Raw genomic sequence first — 19,331 nt, 5'->3', positions numbered from 1 at the left:
TTCGGTTTGGTTTGGTTTTCGAGACAGGGTTTCTCTATGTAGCCCTGGCTGTCATGGAACTTGTTCTGTAGACCAGGCTGGCCTAGAACTCAGAGATCCACCAGCCTCTGCCTCCCAAGTGCTGGGAAAAAGTTTTAAAAGTCAAAATATTCCTGGGTTGAAAAAGTTCTACATTCCAGGAATTTCGATGCCTAAATATCTGTATATGTTAAAACACACACACACACACACACACACACACACACACAGAGCAAAGTTTATAATAACTACATGAAACAAAAATATTTAGCATAATGCCTCTAACTAGAAAGTCTGCAACAAATAACTTAAGTAATTAGATACTGTTAAAAGTATATGTACGCCGTTCGGGAATACTGACATTGAGTTTTATCTCTGGAGTCTACATAGTGAAAGAAGAGAACACCCAAGTTGTCCTCTGACCTCCACACATGTTCATGCACACAAATGAATAAATGAAAATAAGTTGGGTGGTGGTGGCGCATGCCTTTAATTCCAGCACTTGGGAGGCAGAGGTAGGCAGATCTCTCTCTGTGAGTTCAAGGCCAGCCTGGTCTACAAAGTGAGTTCCAGGACAGTCAAGACTGTTACACAGAGAAACCCTGTCTTGAAAAACCAAAAAAGAAAAAGATAAAAATCAGCCTGCACTGTACTTGACACACACAGCAGACACTCAAAATGGGGACATTCCTACTGATAAATAGCAACTATCTCACTTCGCTAGTTATTCTCCACAGTATCTAATACACAAGTATTCTATAGGGGTTGGGGTTATTTTTTTGGTAAGTCCTTTGCAAAACTCGTTCCTTTAAACAATGAAACATTCATTTGCTATAGAAATCCACTGCTTCTCCAACATAATTGCCATGCCACTTGCTAAGGACATGACTCAGCTGAATCTCACAGGACTCTCTCAGCACCTTAACAAAAAGATGTCATGTTCTAAACAACAATGCTATAATTAGTGGCCTATATAAGTCAAATAGGCTGGGAAGATTTCAAGAATCTGCTCACCTAATTTACAAAATGAAGAATGCAGACCAAAAGGGCATCCTTTTGTGATTCAGTACTAGTGCTTGTTAACTTCCTTACCTCATCATTCCGATTCTCCTTCAACTACAGTTGTTTGCTCTCAGTAATGTCCCCAAGCTAGATACGCTGGTGTACGTCTACAATCAAGTACGTCAGAAGCTAAGAGAACGCACTTAGACATAGTTCATATATCCACAATCTTCAGAATGCTGACACCACCACTCTTGTTCCATTGCCTTTCTCAGTAAGAATTACAGGCTACACAGTAAGACCTTCTCTTAAAAATAAAAAATTAAAAAAAGTAATAGTCACAGGACTCTCTAATATCAAAACTACATTTAAAATGTACAAAGTCATAAAGCTACAAAGAGGCTAGACAAGCTAGGTCTAGGTAGAGATCAAGAGATGGGGGAAGTCTACTAGATTCTTAAAGCTCAACTTAACACCAAAGACAATCCTTCTTTACTATGATGAGGATGGAACCAAGGACCAATGGCCCCTCTCTTTAGCTAAGAAAAAAAAGCAATCTGATATCTTTTATGTTTAACTTAATTATATTTGTTCGGGTGTTGTGGTAGTTTGAATATAATTAGCTCAGAAGGAGTGGCAGTATAGGAGGTGTGGCTTTGTTGGAGTAGGTACATAACTCTGTGGAGAAAGTGTATTACTGTGGGGGCATGTAAATGGAGACCATGTGTTAATTTCCCGGCTGCCCAGACCCAAATAATCACACAGAAACTATACTAATTACAACACTGTTTGGCCAATGGTTCACGCATATTTCTAGCTAGCTTTACATCTTAAATTTACCCATTTCTATTAATCTGTGTAGCACCATGAGGCTGTGGCCTACCGGTAAGGTTCCAATAGGGAAGTGTCTTTTTCCTTCAGCAGCGACATGGCAGTGTCTCATTGACCCCGCCTACTCTCTATATATCTCTTCTAGCCTGGCTATATTCTGCCCTGCTATAGGCCAAAGCAGCTTTATTCATTAACCAATAAGAGCAACACATATACAGAAGGACCTCCCACATCAGGGCAGGCTTTGAGGTCTCACATATGCTCAATATACCATCCAGTTGGTATAGACACACCACTTCATGTTGCCTCCAGGATGTAGGGCTCTCAGCTACCGCTCCAGGACCATGTCAGCCTGCACACCACCACGTCCCTCCATGATGATAATGGAAAAGCTCTAGAACCATAAGCTGCCACCTCAATTAAACGGTTTCCTTTGTAAGAGTTGCCGTGCTCATGGTGTCTCTTCTAATCCTAAGACAAGTGTTTGGTCTCCGCTTATGGGTGTGTACCTGGTGCCTTTAGAGGCCAGACTAGGGCACTGGATTCCCAGGAACTGGATTTGCAGATGGTTGTAAGGTCCATGCAAGGGCTGGCAATAGAACCTGGGTCCTTTGTTAGAGCAGCCAGTGCTCTGAACCACTAAAACATCTCTCCAGTACCCAACCCAATATTTTACTTTTAAAAGAATGACTTAGCCAGGAGTGGTGGCGCTGGCCTTTGCAGGGCAGAGGCAGGCAAATCTCTGAGTTTAAGGCCTGCCTGGTCTACGTAATGAGTTCCAGGCTGGCCAGAGCTACATAACAGAGAGAGCCTGTCTCAAAATAAAAAAAAATAAATAATAAACCTTGAAGAAAATAGAACTTCTCAGAAATCTAAGTATAAAACAATGACAAACAATGATTTCTAGAGAGTAGCTGTATAATCGGTAAAAGGTTAGTGCTAAAAGATAAAGTAAATTTATAAATTAACGTTCTTCATAACACTTCATCAAGGTAACACATGGGTTTTGGCCAAAGGACAAAAACAACTCAACGGCATCGCCGTGTGAAACTGTTGTTTCCAAATGGTTTCATTGAACTGGGTTAATCTTGCCTTCTTATCACGGCAACACTGCTTTTGGTGCAGTCACTAAATATAAATTACTCTTCATGCTAGACCGGTCCCTAGGGGTTCTAATCACTATGAACACATGGAAACATTATAAACACATCCTCAATGAGATGATGTCATCATCACACTCCTACTCTGCTGTTTTCCACAGCTGAAGCTTCCCATCTTCAAGGGAAAGAAGGTTTTATCCACCGACATTTGAACATTATAAATGAAATCAAAATCTCAAATATGTGCTATAATTTGTAGCAAATGAGACTACAACTGAGACACAATTCAGTTGATCAATTCTTTAATAATTAAATGTAAAATTTTAGATATTTAAAATATTTTTGATTGGTTTTTGGGGGGGTTGTTTATTTTAAATGCATGGGGGGTGGTTTGGTTTCGTTTTGGCTTTTCAAGACAGTTTCTCTGTGTAGCCCTGGCTGTCCTGGAACTCCCTCTGTAAACCACTGCCTCGCAGGGCTGGGATTAAAGGCACTGTCCAGCTTAAATGTATGTTCTTACATAGTCCAGACTGGCCCTGAATTTACTATGCAGCCTGGGATGACACTGAAATTCTGGCCCTCTTGATGTCCCTCCCCAAACTCCTGCCCCACCACAGTTTGCACAGTGTTAGGGACTAGGCCCCAAGTTTTCCTGCACACTAAGGGAGCTACAATGACAGCACATTCAAGTTTTTTGTTTACTTGGTTGGGAATGGACGGTACTTTTTGAGACTCCATTTCACTATGTTTCCCACAGTGGCCTTGAATTCCCAACTGCTAAGATTATAGGCCATCACACAGTTTCTAAGTCATTTTATACATTCAGGGTAACACTGTATGTTATATGAATGTCTTGCTTTGGAGCAATAAAGTCCTGATCTTAATCTCAAGTCTCCCACTCAGTCAGTGTACTTGTCTACAGAAAGAACAATAATAATAATAGTGTATAGAGAGCTCCAATGTGAAGCTCTTAGCCAGATGCTTTAGACCCTGGGTTCAAAGCTAAGCCAGACACACACAGGAAAAAAAAAAAAAAACAGAAAAATAATATTGCTCAGCCTGTTTAAGAGACAGTGAGATAACAGATATAAATATAAAAAGAACTTAAATATACTAAATGTTCAAGAAATGCTGGGGCTGGAGAGATGGCTAAGAGCACTTGCTGCTCTTGCAGGACCTTAGCTCAGTTCCCAGCACCCAGCAGGTGACTCCATGGGATCCAACACCTTCTTTTGGTCTCCAAGGGCACCAGGCATACATGTGGTACACATACATACATGCCAACAAGATGTTCATACATATAAAACACAAAAAAAAATCTTAAAAAAAAAAGTTTGATCAAAGTCAGCCTGGTCTACAGAGCAAGTTCCAGGACAGCCAAGGCTACACAGAGGAACCTTGTTTCAAAAAACAAACAAACAAAAAAAAAAAAAAAAACTGTGATTCCTCCCTTACTCCTTCAGCACACAGATTTACTCATTAATTGTAGCCACTGTCAAAGATATAGTATAAGGCAACTCAAGAACCTTTTCTAAAATATCTAACCTTCTGAACTTTTCTCTGTAAAGTTAAAAGCAGGATTAAACTTGAGCGAGAGAGAAATTGGTTCATGAAGTCATCAACGGTAGGGCTAGATCACCTCAGGGTGTTTTGTAGAGTATAAGTGTCCCAGGATCTTGGGGTTCTGAGCCTCTTCCCTCCCCTTTCCAAGGGCTGGAATTACAGGCTTTACCATCATACCATGTTTATTACATGTATTTGAAATGACTTGTAAATATTATTTCAAGTGACATGGAGGGGTACTGGAGAAATTAAAGAAATGTCATGATTTAAACGGGGCCTGGTGATGCAGGTCTATAATCCTAACTACTGGGGAGGCTGAGGCAGGAGGATCGCAAGTTTTAAGATCAGCTTGTGCTACCTCTTGAATTCAATGCAAGCTTAGGCAACTTTCTGAGACTCTGTCTCAAAATAAAAAGTAAATGGGACTGAAGATACGTCCGCGGAACAGCACTAGCCTTGCACAGGCAACCCCAGAACCACCAAGGGGGAACATGAGAAGGGTCGCCAAGGCTGCTATGTTAAAATAGTATAGTAAGTGTAGACGGAAACAGGAAAGACTGGTCAAACTTTACACAGGATAAGACGGTGGTGGTGGGACTGGTAGAAAGCAATGAGAATCCACACATCATGAAGGCAACCAAGAGGTTTTGACATCAGATCGAATGAAATGATAAAAAAAGGGAAGATAGCGAGCGAGGGAGGGGAGAGGGAGAGGGGGAGAGAGAGAGAGAGAGAGAGAGAGAGAGAGAGAGAAGACATTGCCTAGAGAGAGAGAGAGAGAGAGAGAGAGAGAGAGAGAGAGAGAGAGAGAGAAGACATTGCCTAGAGAGAGAGAGAAAGAGAGAGAGAGAGAGAAGACATTGCCTATTTGCAGATTAAACAACTGGAAAAGATAGAATTGTCAGTTTGCTGAATGACATGTTTACAAGACAAACTAGAAAGCACCCCTCAGTCCAAGGCTGGGGCTGCAGACCTGAGGGGAGGGCACACACATCAAGGACACATGGACTTTGTCTCCAATATCGAAAAATAAGTGAGTTTTAGCTTCTAGACGCCAACTAAGTGACACACACACCAAAATCCCATAATGCAGGAGGCTGAAGGAAGAGTTCTGGGCAGCATGGGCTACACAGTGAAACCTGGCCTTAAATAAATTAATTATAATTCAGGTTACAGATTCATTATAAAAACTAGGTTTGGAAGTTACACATGCGCATACATCGATATGCCATGCACAGTATAACTTTAAATAGTTGCATGGAAAACATTTAAATCAAAATGAAGATATGCAAAAAGGAGTTTGGGGTAGTACCTACCCTTGAGTGAGGTCCTGGGTTCCATGTTCAGTTCTGGAGTGGGGGAAGAATACGATATTCAAAAGTCTCATGTCTAGCCAGGTAGAGGTGGCTCACGCCTTTAATCCCAACACTCGGGAGGCAGAGGCAAGCAGATATCTGTGAGCTCGAGGCCAACCTGGTCTACAAGAGCTGCTCCAAAGCTACAGAGAAACCCTGCCTCAAAAAAATAAATAAAAATAAAACAGTCTCATATCTAGGTAAAGACTGTGATATTTTTTCCTACTATTCTTTATCTTTCTGGTATTTTCTAATATTTCCGAAATGAGTATGTGTAGTTTTTCACAAATTTTTATTTTTAAGTAGTTTTTGTTTTACAGCAAATTTTAAAAGTAGTGTAGAGATTGTGAGGCGGTGGTGGCGCTTGCCACATGTGTAAGCATGTGGTTTGAACACACAGTTGCTAAAAATTAAGAAAAGACACATAAAAGATTGGGGAAATGCTTGCTGAGCAAGCCTGTAGGCCTGAGTGTGACTCCTGTAACCCATGGACAGAAAGAAAGGTAACACTTCTAGGCTTAATCAAATACTAGTGAGTATTATAGCCTTTAACAACTCCAAAATTCAACAGCAACAAAAGTACTGAGCGCTAACTAAAACTCAATGAGGAACTGTAAGAGTCAGAGATGGCGCTGTGGGTGAAGGTGCTCGCCTCCACGCACAATCATCTGAGTTCAGTCCCAAAGCCCCACATGGTAGAGGACCAATGGCCACAAGTTATCCTCTGAACTCCTCATCAGCAGAACTCACTGCTACTCTCTACTGTGAAAGAAGTAACAACACCAAGTAACACTCCAGAAAGGATACAGTAATCCACAAAGACCCTCCTCATTCTGATAGCTGCACGGAATGAAAAAACTCCCTCAGTTAACCCACCGATGACCGACTCCTTTACATACTTCACATTTCATAATATAGACGTATAATTACTCCTGCTTGTTATAGTGCTAAACAAAACAGGATGCTAAATTGTACCTTTCAAGAGCAGTGCTAACCAATCACATGTTTACCTCTCATCTTGCCAGACATTACTTTTCACTGTTAAAGATTCATAATTCCTTGGCAACACCCTATACTTTAATGCGATTCCTTCTGTGCCCATTGGATGTACTACTCAAAGAATGTTCTATCCTGTATGTGGGTGTTGTTGTTGTTGTTGTTTGGCTGTTGGAGACTGAGCTTCTCTGTGTAGCTCCGACTGTCCTAGGACATGTAAACTCATAAATTCACCTGCCTACCTGCCTGCTGGCATTAAAGGCATGTACTACTACACCCAATTTACAGTGTAAATATGTACATTTAATAATGCTTAAAATGAGCTGGGTAATAGTGGCACACGCTTTTAATCCCAGCATTCAGGAGGCAGAGGCAGGGGCATCTCTGAGTTTGAGGCTAGCCTGGTCTACAGAGTGAGTTCCAGGGCTACACTGAGAAACCCTGTCTCAGGGAAGGGGGAAAAAAGGTTTAAAATGGCAAATCTTACATATTATGAATATTATAACAAAACCCACTAAATTATATATTTTAAGTGGCTGAATTATATGGTATATGAATAAAAAAATCAGTGAAGCCACACTAAACTATTTGAAGGCCTGGAGAATTGCTCAGTGATGAGTGCTTGCCTGGCATGCACAGAATGTCCTCAGCTCACTCAACACTGCTCAGACAAAAAAGCAAACAACAAAACCACATTAACCTAAATTTAAATATCAAACCATGTATGTATGTATGTTGGCTCAGGCGCATAATACCAGCACTTGGAAGGCCGAGGCAGGAAAATTGCTAGTTCTAGGTCAGACTGGGCTGCAATGTGACACTTTGTTTCAAAAACAAAAGAAAAAAAAAAAAGAAACAGCTTAAAAAATTAACTAGATCTCATTGATTTAAAATATACCATATTTAAAAGACTGAGGTGAAACTAACCTTAGCATTATTTACTTTCAGTTTAAAGGCTTGGCATTAAAATGACAGACAAGATAGCAGATGAAACCAGGTCTCTCTACACAGCTCCAGCTTCAGGCTGGCCTGGAACTCTACCTGCCTCTGCCTCCCCAGTGCTGAGATTAAAGGTATCTATGTCCAACCCAGATGAATTAATCTTTATTAAACTTCTAATTATTTAAAGTACATTTTACAGTCCTTTCCAAACTTATATTTTTAGAGCACTCCTTACACATCTGATATGCACCAACCTTCCATTTTCATTAAAGCATAGCCCTACAGAGCCCTTCTTTACACTTTCGTGGGGCTACTTCAACATATGCACTCAATATAAAACTTTTTTATCTTTTTATGGGTTTTTTTTTTTTTTGAGACAGAATTTCTCTGTGTAGCTTTGGATCCTGTCCTGGAACTCACTCTGTAGACCAGGCTGGCTTCAAACTCACAGAGATCTGCCTGCCTCTGCCTCAGCCTCCCAAGTGCTGGGATTAAGAGCACGCACCAACACCTTCCTGGCTGTAAAACATTTTTAAATTATGTTTTTCTCAATGTAATTTGTTACAATTTTAGAATGCCTCAAAATTTCTCCAATCTAAGGTAAATTTGAAATATTTGGGGCTGTGGTGTTTCTCAGTGGGATACAGTTTTGCCCAGCATGCACAAGGACTTATAAAATTTGACCATATCAATGTAAGAAAAAAATACACATAATAAATAGGCAAACATATCATTCAAAGTGCGTATATGCCTACTAAGAATTATGTAGGCCACTGTTTTTTCTCATTCAATATGCAAAAACACTACATAAGTATAGTGTCATCTAGACCATGCCCACAGTTCCCAAATGCCAACACGGGGAATCTGCCCAAAGTAAACAGCAGTAGTAATAGGAAGAGGAACTCAGGGCTTCCAGTTCCAGTTGCACACTTCACTTAGGCATCATTTACCTCAGAGATAATTAAAGCCTAGGAGAGGAATCGCAAAGAGGGAAATCAGCAGGGAGAGGAGCAGCAGCAGAACAGAGTTCCGTAAAAGTCAAAAAGCTGGAAGCTGACCAGAGTTGGCCATGAGAAAACTGCTGGCTGGCTGTGGCGGCTCACTCGGTGTTCCCGGCACTAGAAAGGCTGAGATAAATAAAAGCTAAAGAAATGAAGTCCTGGTGGCATCTGCACTGGAAAGCAGCAGAAAGGAAGAAGCGTAGGCTAGGAAGCCAGGAAGAGTTGTTTTCACTGCTCCTTTTACAGAGGGCTTCACGGGGGAGGGGTATTTTAAAAGAGAATTGAGAAGAGCAAAAAGATACCCAGAGAAAATTTTTAAAAAAAGAGAGGTAGCAGAAGAAATTTCAAAATTCTAACAGTCCACCAAGTGCCACCCTTGCTTCAAATAGCATGCATTCTAACCTGTATCTCATCATGACATACATGGCATGAGATGGCTGAGCACGGGCAGGGGTCTTTTTTTTGTATCACCCCATTAAGATTTACAAAATAACTGTAAACAGTATGCATGATAGATGTCTGCCAGCGGGTACTTCAGTTCTCCCTTCTGGGTGCTGTCTATCCTAACACTCCTCTACCTATCCTAATACTCCTCTACCTATCCTAATACTCCTCTACCTATCCTAATACTCCTCTACCTATCCTCCTGGATCCTGTCTATCCTAACACTCCTCTACCTATCCTAATACTCCTCTACCTATCCTAATACTCCTCTACCTATCCTCCTGGATCCTGTCTATCCTAACACTCCTCTACTTATCCTAATACTCCTCTACCTATCCTAATACTCCTCTACCTATCCTCCTGGATCCTGTCTATCCTAACACTCCTCTACTTATCCTAATACTCCTCTACCTATCCTAATACTCCTCTACCTATCCTAATACTCCTCTACCTATCCTCCTGGATCCTGTCTATCCTAACACTCCTCTACTTATCCTAATACTCCTCTACCTATCCTAATACTCCTCTACCTATCCTAATACTCCTCTACCTATCCTCCTGGATCCTGTCTATCCTAACACTCCTCTACCTATCCTAATACTCCTCTCTACCTATCCTAACACTCCTCTACCTATCCTAATACTCCTCTACCTATCCTCCTGGATCCTGTCTATCCTAACACTCCTCTACTTATCCTAATACTCCTCTACCTATCCTAATACTCCTCTACCTATCCTAATACTCCTCTACCTATCCTCCTGGATCCTGTCTATCCTAACACTCCTCTACCTATCCTAATACTCCTCTACCTATCCTAATACTCCTCTACCTATCCTAACACTCCTCTACCTACCCTTCTGGCCACTCCAGTCATGCATATTTGAACAAAAACTGTAAAAGATTAAACTCTTTTTGTCAAGCACTATATTAACAAAAAAAAAAAAAGCGAGAACATATACATGTTTGGTTAAGGCAACACATTCTAAAATTTTTCTATTCAAGTCCTAAAAAAAATTCATACTTTCTAGAAGTCATTAAATCCATACATAAACAAGTGATAATTAAAATGTGGAATAACTGAGATTTTGAAAATACATGGTGGGTCATTTTCTGCTCTGATCACTTTTCTTATTTATATCAAAGGCCAAATTATTACCTAATGAATTTCTTTTCAGAATACACAGCACTCATTTTTATAAAGATTAAATTCATATTCATTTTAATATATTTTATACTATAATGGTATCAAGCAAATTCAAAATAAAATTATTTCATAATACTAATAAAATACCTCCTTACTTTAAGAATGAGTAAGATCCTTTTTGTCAGGGCTGGAGAGATGGCTCAGCAGTTAAAAGTACTGGCTGCTCTTCCAGATGACCAAGTTTGATTTCCAGCACCTACATGGTAGGTGACTCACAACCTCTCTAACTCCAGTTCCAGGGCATCTACAACTCCCTTTTCTAGCCTCTGCAGGCACCAGGCACACACACACACACACGTGCGAGCAAAAAAACCATACACATAAAATAGCTTATTTCTAATTCCACAGAAGACATCCATAAATTATATGTATTCTTACCATATCCACCTCCAAGACCAAAACAAGAAATGTTTTAAAACAAGTCTACCTTGTATTTCAGCACTTAGGAGGGGCAGAAGGAGGTAAATTCAAGCCCAGTGCCAGCTCTACAGTTCGAAGCCAGTCGCGCTTCAGAAGACCTTGTCTCAAGTAGATAAAGTCTGTCACACCCAGTCATCTTCACTGCTTCAGGAAATGACTGAAGACTAAATCACTGAGACCTAGGTTTCAGGGCCAAACATGGTAGCTGTCTACAGTCTCTGAGCTTGAAAGACTAAGTTTTATGTCAGCCTGCGCTCTACCATGAGACCTCGTCACAAAACCTAGAAGCTGTAACTGTAAAGGGAACAGTTTAGTATGTAGTAAGTCCCTATGTGTGTTATAAAAGATATAATTAATGAGTTTCTAGATATTCAGCCCCTGTGCACTATTTTCTCCCATCCGACTGCACTAACTGCACCTACCAGCCGCACGGCTTCCCCTGTCACTTGCTACTTAATGAAGCTGCACTTGCACTACTGACCGGTTCACCATCAGGCAAAGTTGTTTTCTGTTTGGTTAGTTGGTTTTGGTTTTTGTTGTTTCTGTAATAGGGTTTCTCTATGGAGCCCTGACTAGAACTCACTAGGCAGACCAAGCTGACCTCGAACTCACAGAGTGAGACCAAGTTTTTAACACGTTCAGAACCATGGCAGTGCATGACCAGTACCCGTACCATTACTTTATAAATGCCCAAGCTTCCTTTCAAATCTCACGCTCCAGTTACAGTGAGAGGAAGCTGTTGCTGGCTCCGCTGCTCCTGCTGTAGGGCACCAAGAAGGTGTGGAAGGATGCAGGCTATAATCCCGGCTCCTCAGTTTACTGTGACGAGTTACTTAAAATTCTGCACTTCATTTTTTTGCTCTCCGTAAAAGGGAAATAAAAACCTTGGCTACAGAACTGTCAGGAGGATCAGGGGAGAAAATATATGTAAAGCTCTTTTAATAAATGCTGGTGCATAGCAGTAAACACCAGTTATGACAGCTCTAGGATCCAGCTTCAGAAATGCCATCATCTGGGACTATATAAACCACGTTAATACAAGGACCCTTTACATATAAGACCCTTTTAAAAGACGAAAATCATTTACCAAATAGAAACTGTTTTGAAATCAGTGTTAATTTTTCTCTGACTTTTATCAGTTCTGGTCACAAAATGATGAGGGCAACGCTATAAATGAGAATCTGCATTCTAAAATGATCAAAAGGATTTAAACAGAAACGCTCTTGTATTTCTGCCTGCAGAATGGCTGCTTACGTGTCTAGGCCATCTCTGATCTTTTCATATTTTACAGGAGCCACATGACTTGTGGCTAGAGAATCTAGACAGCTAACAAAGAAATTTAGAGAAAAAGGTTTGTTTTGCTTCAGAAAGAAATGAAATAATCAAAAATATTAAAACATCAAGTTTCAAAATGTAATCAAATCAGATCTTCCAATGATTTTAACACTATATATATTTATTATTAAAATACTCAATATAATGGGCTGCCGAGATGACTCAGTCGTTAAAGGTTAAGCTCACAACCAAAAATATAAAATACTAAATGTTAATCAACAATAGACAATATATCAAATTCATAAAAGGAAACGTCAAACATTTAAAATGTAAATTAAACAAGTAATCTGTGTGTCTAATACAGCAATGAAAATTTTACTGAATGTGAAAATTACTTTTAAAAAATTGGAAAACCATTACTTTGTCTACTCGCTTTAAAATGCATACTTCATGTGACTAAGAATTCATTCCTGAAATTTTCTAAACGCAAACCACGAAAATTGTTGCTTGAAAATAACTGCAGTGAGAAAATGTATTGTTTTTTTTTTTTTTCTTTCTTTTCAAGGCGACTGAGAATTAAAAAGGAAATGGGCAAGGGAAAGGGGAGGACCGTTTCCTTTCACACGTTAGTAAATGTCAAAGAACTTTCAGGAGTCAAATCTCCTAGAAGTCTGATGCGGGGTCAAAGTTGTCTCAATGACAGGAAAGCCAAGGACGCCAGATGACTAATAGCAAAGTTATCAAAACACTTGTGTGCCCAGCAGTAACTCCAAAAGCATACAAAGTACAAATGTCCAGGCTGAGAAGACAGAGAACAGCTAAGATTCTTGGGAGCAAAACAACATTAACGATGGCAGCAACAAACAGTATTATACAACGTATCAAGATTCTCACACTCTGCCTTCCTCGACATTATTCTATTCATCAGGTAACATTTTTAAATAACGAAAAGTAACGTGGATTCCCAAAGAGTGATCCAAATGTAAAAATAAGGTTCAATCAAGTGAGTATTTAGTTCTTTCTATTGTAAACCAAATCTGCTTCTTTACACTAAAAAAAAAACAAACTACCAGTTCTATCTCCAAAATCTAATAGACACAATTCACTAGCGATTAAAATATTATTTTTAATCCTTGCATTACCTCACAGCTAAAAATGTCAAGATACCACACCCAATATGTCTTTCTACCCCCCCCCGTGGGGGAGGGGTCAGGGAATACGGGAGTGGGGACGGGAAATTACACGAAAACAGTGCAGGTGATTTCCCTGGCAGGTTCCTCCACCGGGATCCGAGCGCACACGTTGAGAAGGGCGAGCACAGGCCTCGGCCTCTGCTGGCTCCCTCCCTCGCCACCCGCTGGGGTAAGAGCCCGGACGCGCCACCCAGGGCTACTCACCAGCCGTAGTGCTGACCAGCAGGGCGGTCCATAGCAGCCAGGGCACCCGACAGGGTCGCTGCAGCGAGGAAGTCATCCCTGGGCCAGCCAAGAAGCAGGAAGGCAAAGAAAAGAAATCTGGAAAGTAAATTCGGGCGGAGAAAGCTGGCCAGGAGGCTGTTCGTCTCTCCGTCTGATTTATCCTGCCCGGATTACAATGCAGTTTGAAAGGACAAATGGCAGATGCGAGGACCTAGCTGGAGAGCTCTCATTCCACTGCAGAATTTTCCTTCATTTCGCTCCCTCGTGGCTGGGGGGCTTCATTCGCCTAGGACAGGGTGCCTCGGCTCCCCAAACTGAAGGCATGTCCGTGGGGGGGAGAGGGAGGAGAGAAGCAGGGAGCCCTGAAGAAACGCCTGCAATTATTTCCCTCGTAGCTTTACGATATCAAAAAAATATCCAGATCTGGGAGAAAACATATCCAGAGTGCCGGGAGTGGGGGTGGGGGATGGAGGGCGGGGACTCGCGGGGGGCTCTGAGGATCAGAACAAGTTCCCGACCGCCGGGAAGGGCGCAGCGGGGCGGGCGGCGGCGCCCGGCCGCCCGAGTCGCATCGCTCCGGACTCGGAGTGCAGACGGAAGGGTCTCCTTTGAAAGTTTCGCCTCGTTGCTGGCTTCACTCGGATTCCGACATCAATAAATCCTCTCCGCCGACTGGGTCGGAAAAGGTGCCGGCCTCCATGGGCGAGTCCACGGCTTCCTCGGAGCAATCGCACGAGGGTCGCGCAGGCCGTCAGGCAGCAGGCCGGGCCGGGCCCCGGGGCGCGGGGGAGGGGAGCGAGGGTCGCGGCCCCGGCGAGCCCCGGAGCGCCGCACGCGGGGAGGTGCGGGGCGGCCCCGGCTGGCCTTCCGAGGGCGCTCGGCCCGCGGCCTCGCTGTCGGCTCTTCCCGCCGCTCGGCTCCGGCCTGCAGGAAATCCCAGCACCGTGGAAGAAGCCCGGTCTCCTCCCGTCGACGGCTCCGAGGAGCGAATCACAGCACAGCCCGAGGAAGCAGCCGCCGCCGCCGCCGCCACCGCCGCCTCGCTCTCCGCAGCTCTGGGCGTCGCGGGCCGAGGGCGGGGGGCGGCGGGAAGACGGACGTAGGTGGCCGAGGAAGGGGTGGGCGGCGGGGGCTTGCGAAACACCCCGCGCCCCTCCGGGAAGCGGCTCCGGCGGCTCCGAGCAGACCAGACACAAAGGGGGGAGTCGCCGCAGCTGCCAGTCTGAGGCGCTCCCGGTCACCGGAGTCGCCCCGCCTCCGCCGCCGCCTCCTCCTCCTCCTCGCTCTCCCCGACCCCTGTCTGTCTCGGGCCTGTGGTGCAGCGCGGGCGGCGGCGACGGCGGCGGCGGCGGCGGGGAGACGCACTGCGCCTGCGCGCCCGCGGCCCCGCCCGGCCCCGCCCCTCGCTCCCAGGCTGGCCCTGGCGCGGCGTCTGGTCGCCCGGGCGGACCCGGGGCAGGGTGGGGCCGGCGTGGGGCGGGCAGCCGCGGTTCCCCCCTCCTCCTCCTCCACACCCGCGTCCCTTCCGCACGTGGATGGCGTGGCGTGGCGATCTGTGCGAGCGTGTGTGTGACAGAGAGGCCATGCTACCCTGGGGTCTGGGCGGAAAGCCTGGAGGACGTCCCGCCGCTGTTGTTTGCAGCGGGAGCCGGGACCCGGGCCGCGTCGCCTTCCCCTCCCCTCGAGGTGCAAACAAAAGCCTCGGCCTCCGCGGTGGGCCACCCGGGTCGGCCTTTTCCTCCAGCAGCCGTCCCCGCGGCCTTCGTAGGTGACCAGGCTCGCGAGAGGGCGAGCGGAAACGCCCGTCTGGCTCCCGCGCCCCCGCGCCCCTCTCCCGGGGAGGATGGTGTGCACAAAGGCTGGAGGGGCTTTGCGGGAGAGCTGCGGCCGGCGCAGACTTCTGCCTCCAGGTGTGGAGTGGGAGCCTGTCTCCTCACTCAACCCGTGCACAAGGTCTCGCCCGCACCGCAGTTTCCCAGGACCGCTTTAAGCATTTTCTTTATTTCTTTTTTAATCACAGTTTGGTTGTATTGAGGCAACCAGGGGAGGGGGGGGGGGACTATGACTATCCCCTGCGGGGGTCAGCCGACTTGGGTGGGATTTTGCTAGGGGAGAGGGGAGAAGGTGACGTGCTTGGCGCCATGATCGGAAGTCTGGGTTTAATTCTTTAACTGCGAGGTGGAAAATTGCGTGGGAGGGCGATCTTAAGAGATGAAGTCTAGCCCTCCCTTCTCGTGGTAGGCAGAAAGGCTGTTCTGAAGGCTGGTTTTGCCGGTCTTTCATTGTGGCTAAAGGCTGTTCCAGGATACATTCATAAATACACTCCTCAAGTTTGCTTGCTTATTCAAGTCTTTTATCTCTTTATCTGAACGTGATGTTAATAAATCACATTCCTTAAACTGGTTTCTGTTATCATAGTAAATATCTGCTATAATTAAGAGTTGTGGTAATACCTGCCCAGGGCTTTTTTTTTTTTTTTTAGCTGAAATATTTTTATATTGTTTATCCTTCAGGCAGAGAGAATTTTTTTTCCTATGAAATAAAATCCCTTTTGAAAAATAAGGAGCATATGCATTGGCTCTTTACCTTTACTACCATGTTTTGTTTTGACTAAAAGGCCTAAAATAAGGAACTGGCATTGTTTTAACATTTAGTTTTCAAGACGTGAGAGCTAGTTCTCAGGGAAATGACAGATGTTGAAGGCGCAGGAAGTTTATTAACTGGTAAAATACAATTTTTCTTCCTCGAATTGCAGTCAAGTACTTTATTATTCAATTATTATTTGCATAAAATTTTCCTAAGAAACATTAAGTGCCCTTGTACATGTTACATATGTGTAATAAATTATGTAGGAAAGAAGTCTTAGGAAATTCATGTAGAAAAAGTTCATGCCACTAGCTTAGCAGGAATAATTATCAGTAGTCCTTGCTGTGCGGCTACTTCCTTTTCTGTTGCCCTTGCGGTCACTATCTGAGTTGAGATGTGACGATTCACAGTGAGAGGGAACAAAAGTTAGCAATGACTTAATCTACTAGAGAAGACAGGCAGTACAAGTCTAACTAGTGAAAACGGACAGTAAGGTCCTGTCCAGTGATCAGGACGGGCTAAGTTATAGTCACATCCCACAGATCTTGTTAGCTAGCTTACTGAGACAAACGTATTTACCCTGGTTTGTGTTCGGTAGAAGCATTAGTGGACCTATCACAAGTGGGGTTTGTATGCAATTTAGGAATATCCCTAGTACTCGAGTTGCCAAAAGCCCAACACGTAAGAGGGTATCATAATATACAGGGATAACTCAGCAATAAGGAACCTAGATATTGACAGGAAACGACGCAAAAATCCAGTAGTCAGGCCAACAACATCTGAAAAACTGACGTATCCTCATTGTGTATTGTGGTCCTTCATGGAGTCTGTCTTCCCTTTGAATTGGAGAACTAATAAAAACACAGCAAGACCCCAGGTTAGGAGGGGACATTAGTTTGGGGATTTTAATTGAGACAGTCTCCGTATACTTACTGCCCTAGCTGCTTTGAACCTGCCACTGCTCCTCAGTGCTCTGATTACACATACAAGCCAACTGTCCTCATATAAACAGATTATTAGAACTGGAGTAAAGTTCAAAACAAGTCCATGTTTTACCAATGAAGACACATAGGAGTTGCCTGATCTCAGAAACACTGAATTCTTCTAAGAAGAGACATTATGATCATTTAAAAAAAAAAACTGAACTCCAGCAGAAAAATCATGCAAATATCCAATGGTTGGTATGGAAATATCTATCCAGATCAGAATAACAGAAAATAAAGCTACTTCGGGGCTAAAGAGATGGAGGGATGGCTCAGGCAGTGAGAGCCATCCCAGCTCACTCTGAAGGCCCAGCACTTGCATCTTGGCATCCATGACAGGTGTCTCACAAACTTCTGAAACGACAGTTCCAAGACATCAAACACCCTCTTCTAACCTCCAAGGGGACATGGTCATACATGCACACGTATTTTCTCTCAGATACAGTCACACAAAACGTCAAAAAAAAAAGCTGCTTAGAAATTTTAGGATTTAAAGCTGGACGGTGGTGGGGCACACTTTCAATCCCAGCACTTGAGAGGCAGAGGCAGGCAGATCTCTGAGCTCGAGGCCAGCCCAGTCTACTTAATGAGTTCCAGGACAGATAGAGGTACATACAGAGACCCTGTCTCAAACCCACATGCCAACAACCCCCCAAAAGATAAGTTCTCCAGAGAAGACTTAGATTTTCCACAACTTTTTAAAAGTGTATTATTATTATTACTGGGGTAAGGGGAAGTTCCAGGATTCTAACTCAGATTGCGCAGCAAGCACCTTTACCCCTGAGCTATGTCACTAGCCCTATAGTTTCCACAGTTTGCTTGATTTGTCCTGGATTTCTTTACTGACATAACAGCTCTTCCTTACTGATGCCAGAAACTGGCTCTGTTGATCAAAGAGTAGAAACATGGCCTATTGTTTCTTTTCCTTTCTGTCTGTCTTTTCTTTTTTGAAGCAGGGTTTCCCTGTGTACCTCAGGTTGTACTTGCTCTGTAGACCAGGCTGCCCTTGAACTCGGAGATCTCCCTGCCTCAGCCTGGGAACTCTAAGACTTAAGGTGTGTGCCACCACCACCCCATTGTTAAATCTTTTACTGAGGTCCGTAGTTAAAAGACAAAGCACATAATTAAAACAAGGTTAATGAAGCTTAAAACCGAGTACTGTTCTCTGAAGTCCATCGGTCACATGGACACCTGCTCAGTAGACCTTTGAAAGTATTATTGCTTAGCTCCAGTCCACTAGCTATGTTCCTAGAATCCAGTCCCGTCATCTACATCTGTCCATCCACCCTAAACAACAAACACATGAGATAAGATCTCCCCGGGCGACTTTGGCTACCCTGGAACAAACAGATCTCCCTGCCTTTGCCTCCAAAGTGCTGGGATAAAAATGTGTGCCACTTTGCCCGACCCTATGTTTAAATGTGTGTGTGCACGCACATGTGTGTGTATGCTTTCTTGCTTGCTCATGCCATGGCATGCATGTGGATGTAGAAGACATCTCTGTGGAGTCCCTTCTGTTCCCCCTTCACAGGGAGTCTGGGGATCAACCTTCAGATTTGTGTGGCCAATGCTTTTACCTGTTGAGCCATCTTTATACTGTTCACCATGTTGACTTTGAGCAAGAAGAAACCACATGAGAGACAACTGTTCTACCTTAGGACTCAAAAGGAGAGGCCTGTTGGAGGAAGTGTTACTTAATCTGAGATTTATATGATGTTTTGGAATTAATGGCTAGGCAGAAATCTTGCGAAAGAATCTTTGGCTTAAAAACTTGACGGAAAGAGATAATACAATGGCTCATCAAGGAGCTAGACAGTGGTGGTGCACGCTTTAATCCCAGCACTTGAGAAGCAGAAGCAGGTGGAGCTCTGTGAGTTCAAGACCAGCCTGGTCTGCAGAGCGAATTCCAGGGCAGCTCTGGAAACCCTGTCTCAAAAAAGGAAGGGAGGGAGGGAGGAACAAAGGAACGAAGGAATGAAGGAAGGAAAGAAGGAAGGAAAGAAGGAAGGGGAAGGGAAGAAGGAAGAAAGGAAGGAAAGAAAGAAAGAAGAAGGAAGGAAGAAAGAGAGAGAGAAAGAAAGAAAGAAAGAAAGAAAGAAAGAAAGAAAGAAAGAAAAGAAAGGAAAGGAAGGAAAGAAAGAGAGAAAGAAAGAAAGAAAGGAAGAAAGAAAGAAAGAAAGAAAGAAAGAAAGA

General features: G+C 43.7%; 1 protein-coding gene across 1 annotated transcript in view; it reads right to left on the bottom strand.

The window, feature by feature from the left end:
• Bmpr2 (bone morphogenetic protein receptor type 2) overlaps positions 1 to 14,023 on the bottom strand; it is a 101,756-nt gene extending 87,733 nt beyond the window's left edge. Inside the window, exon 1 of the mRNA XM_038315540.1 lies at positions 13,549 to 14,023. Within this exon, the coding sequence (XP_038171468.1) occupies positions 13,549 to 13,624 (76 nt within the window). The 5' untranslated portion in view covers positions 13,625 to 14,023. The remainder of the gene's footprint in view (positions 1 to 13,548) is intronic.
• Positions 14,024 to 19,331: the final 5,308 nt, after the last annotated feature.

The sequence above is a fragment of the Arvicola amphibius genome, chromosome 18 (assembly GCF_903992535.2).
Source record: "Arvicola amphibius chromosome 18, mArvAmp1.2, whole genome shotgun sequence".
In the NCBI taxonomy this organism is placed as follows: Eukaryota; Metazoa; Chordata; class Mammalia; order Rodentia; family Cricetidae; genus Arvicola; species Arvicola amphibius.
This window is presented reverse-complemented; position numbering and strand designations above follow the sequence as displayed.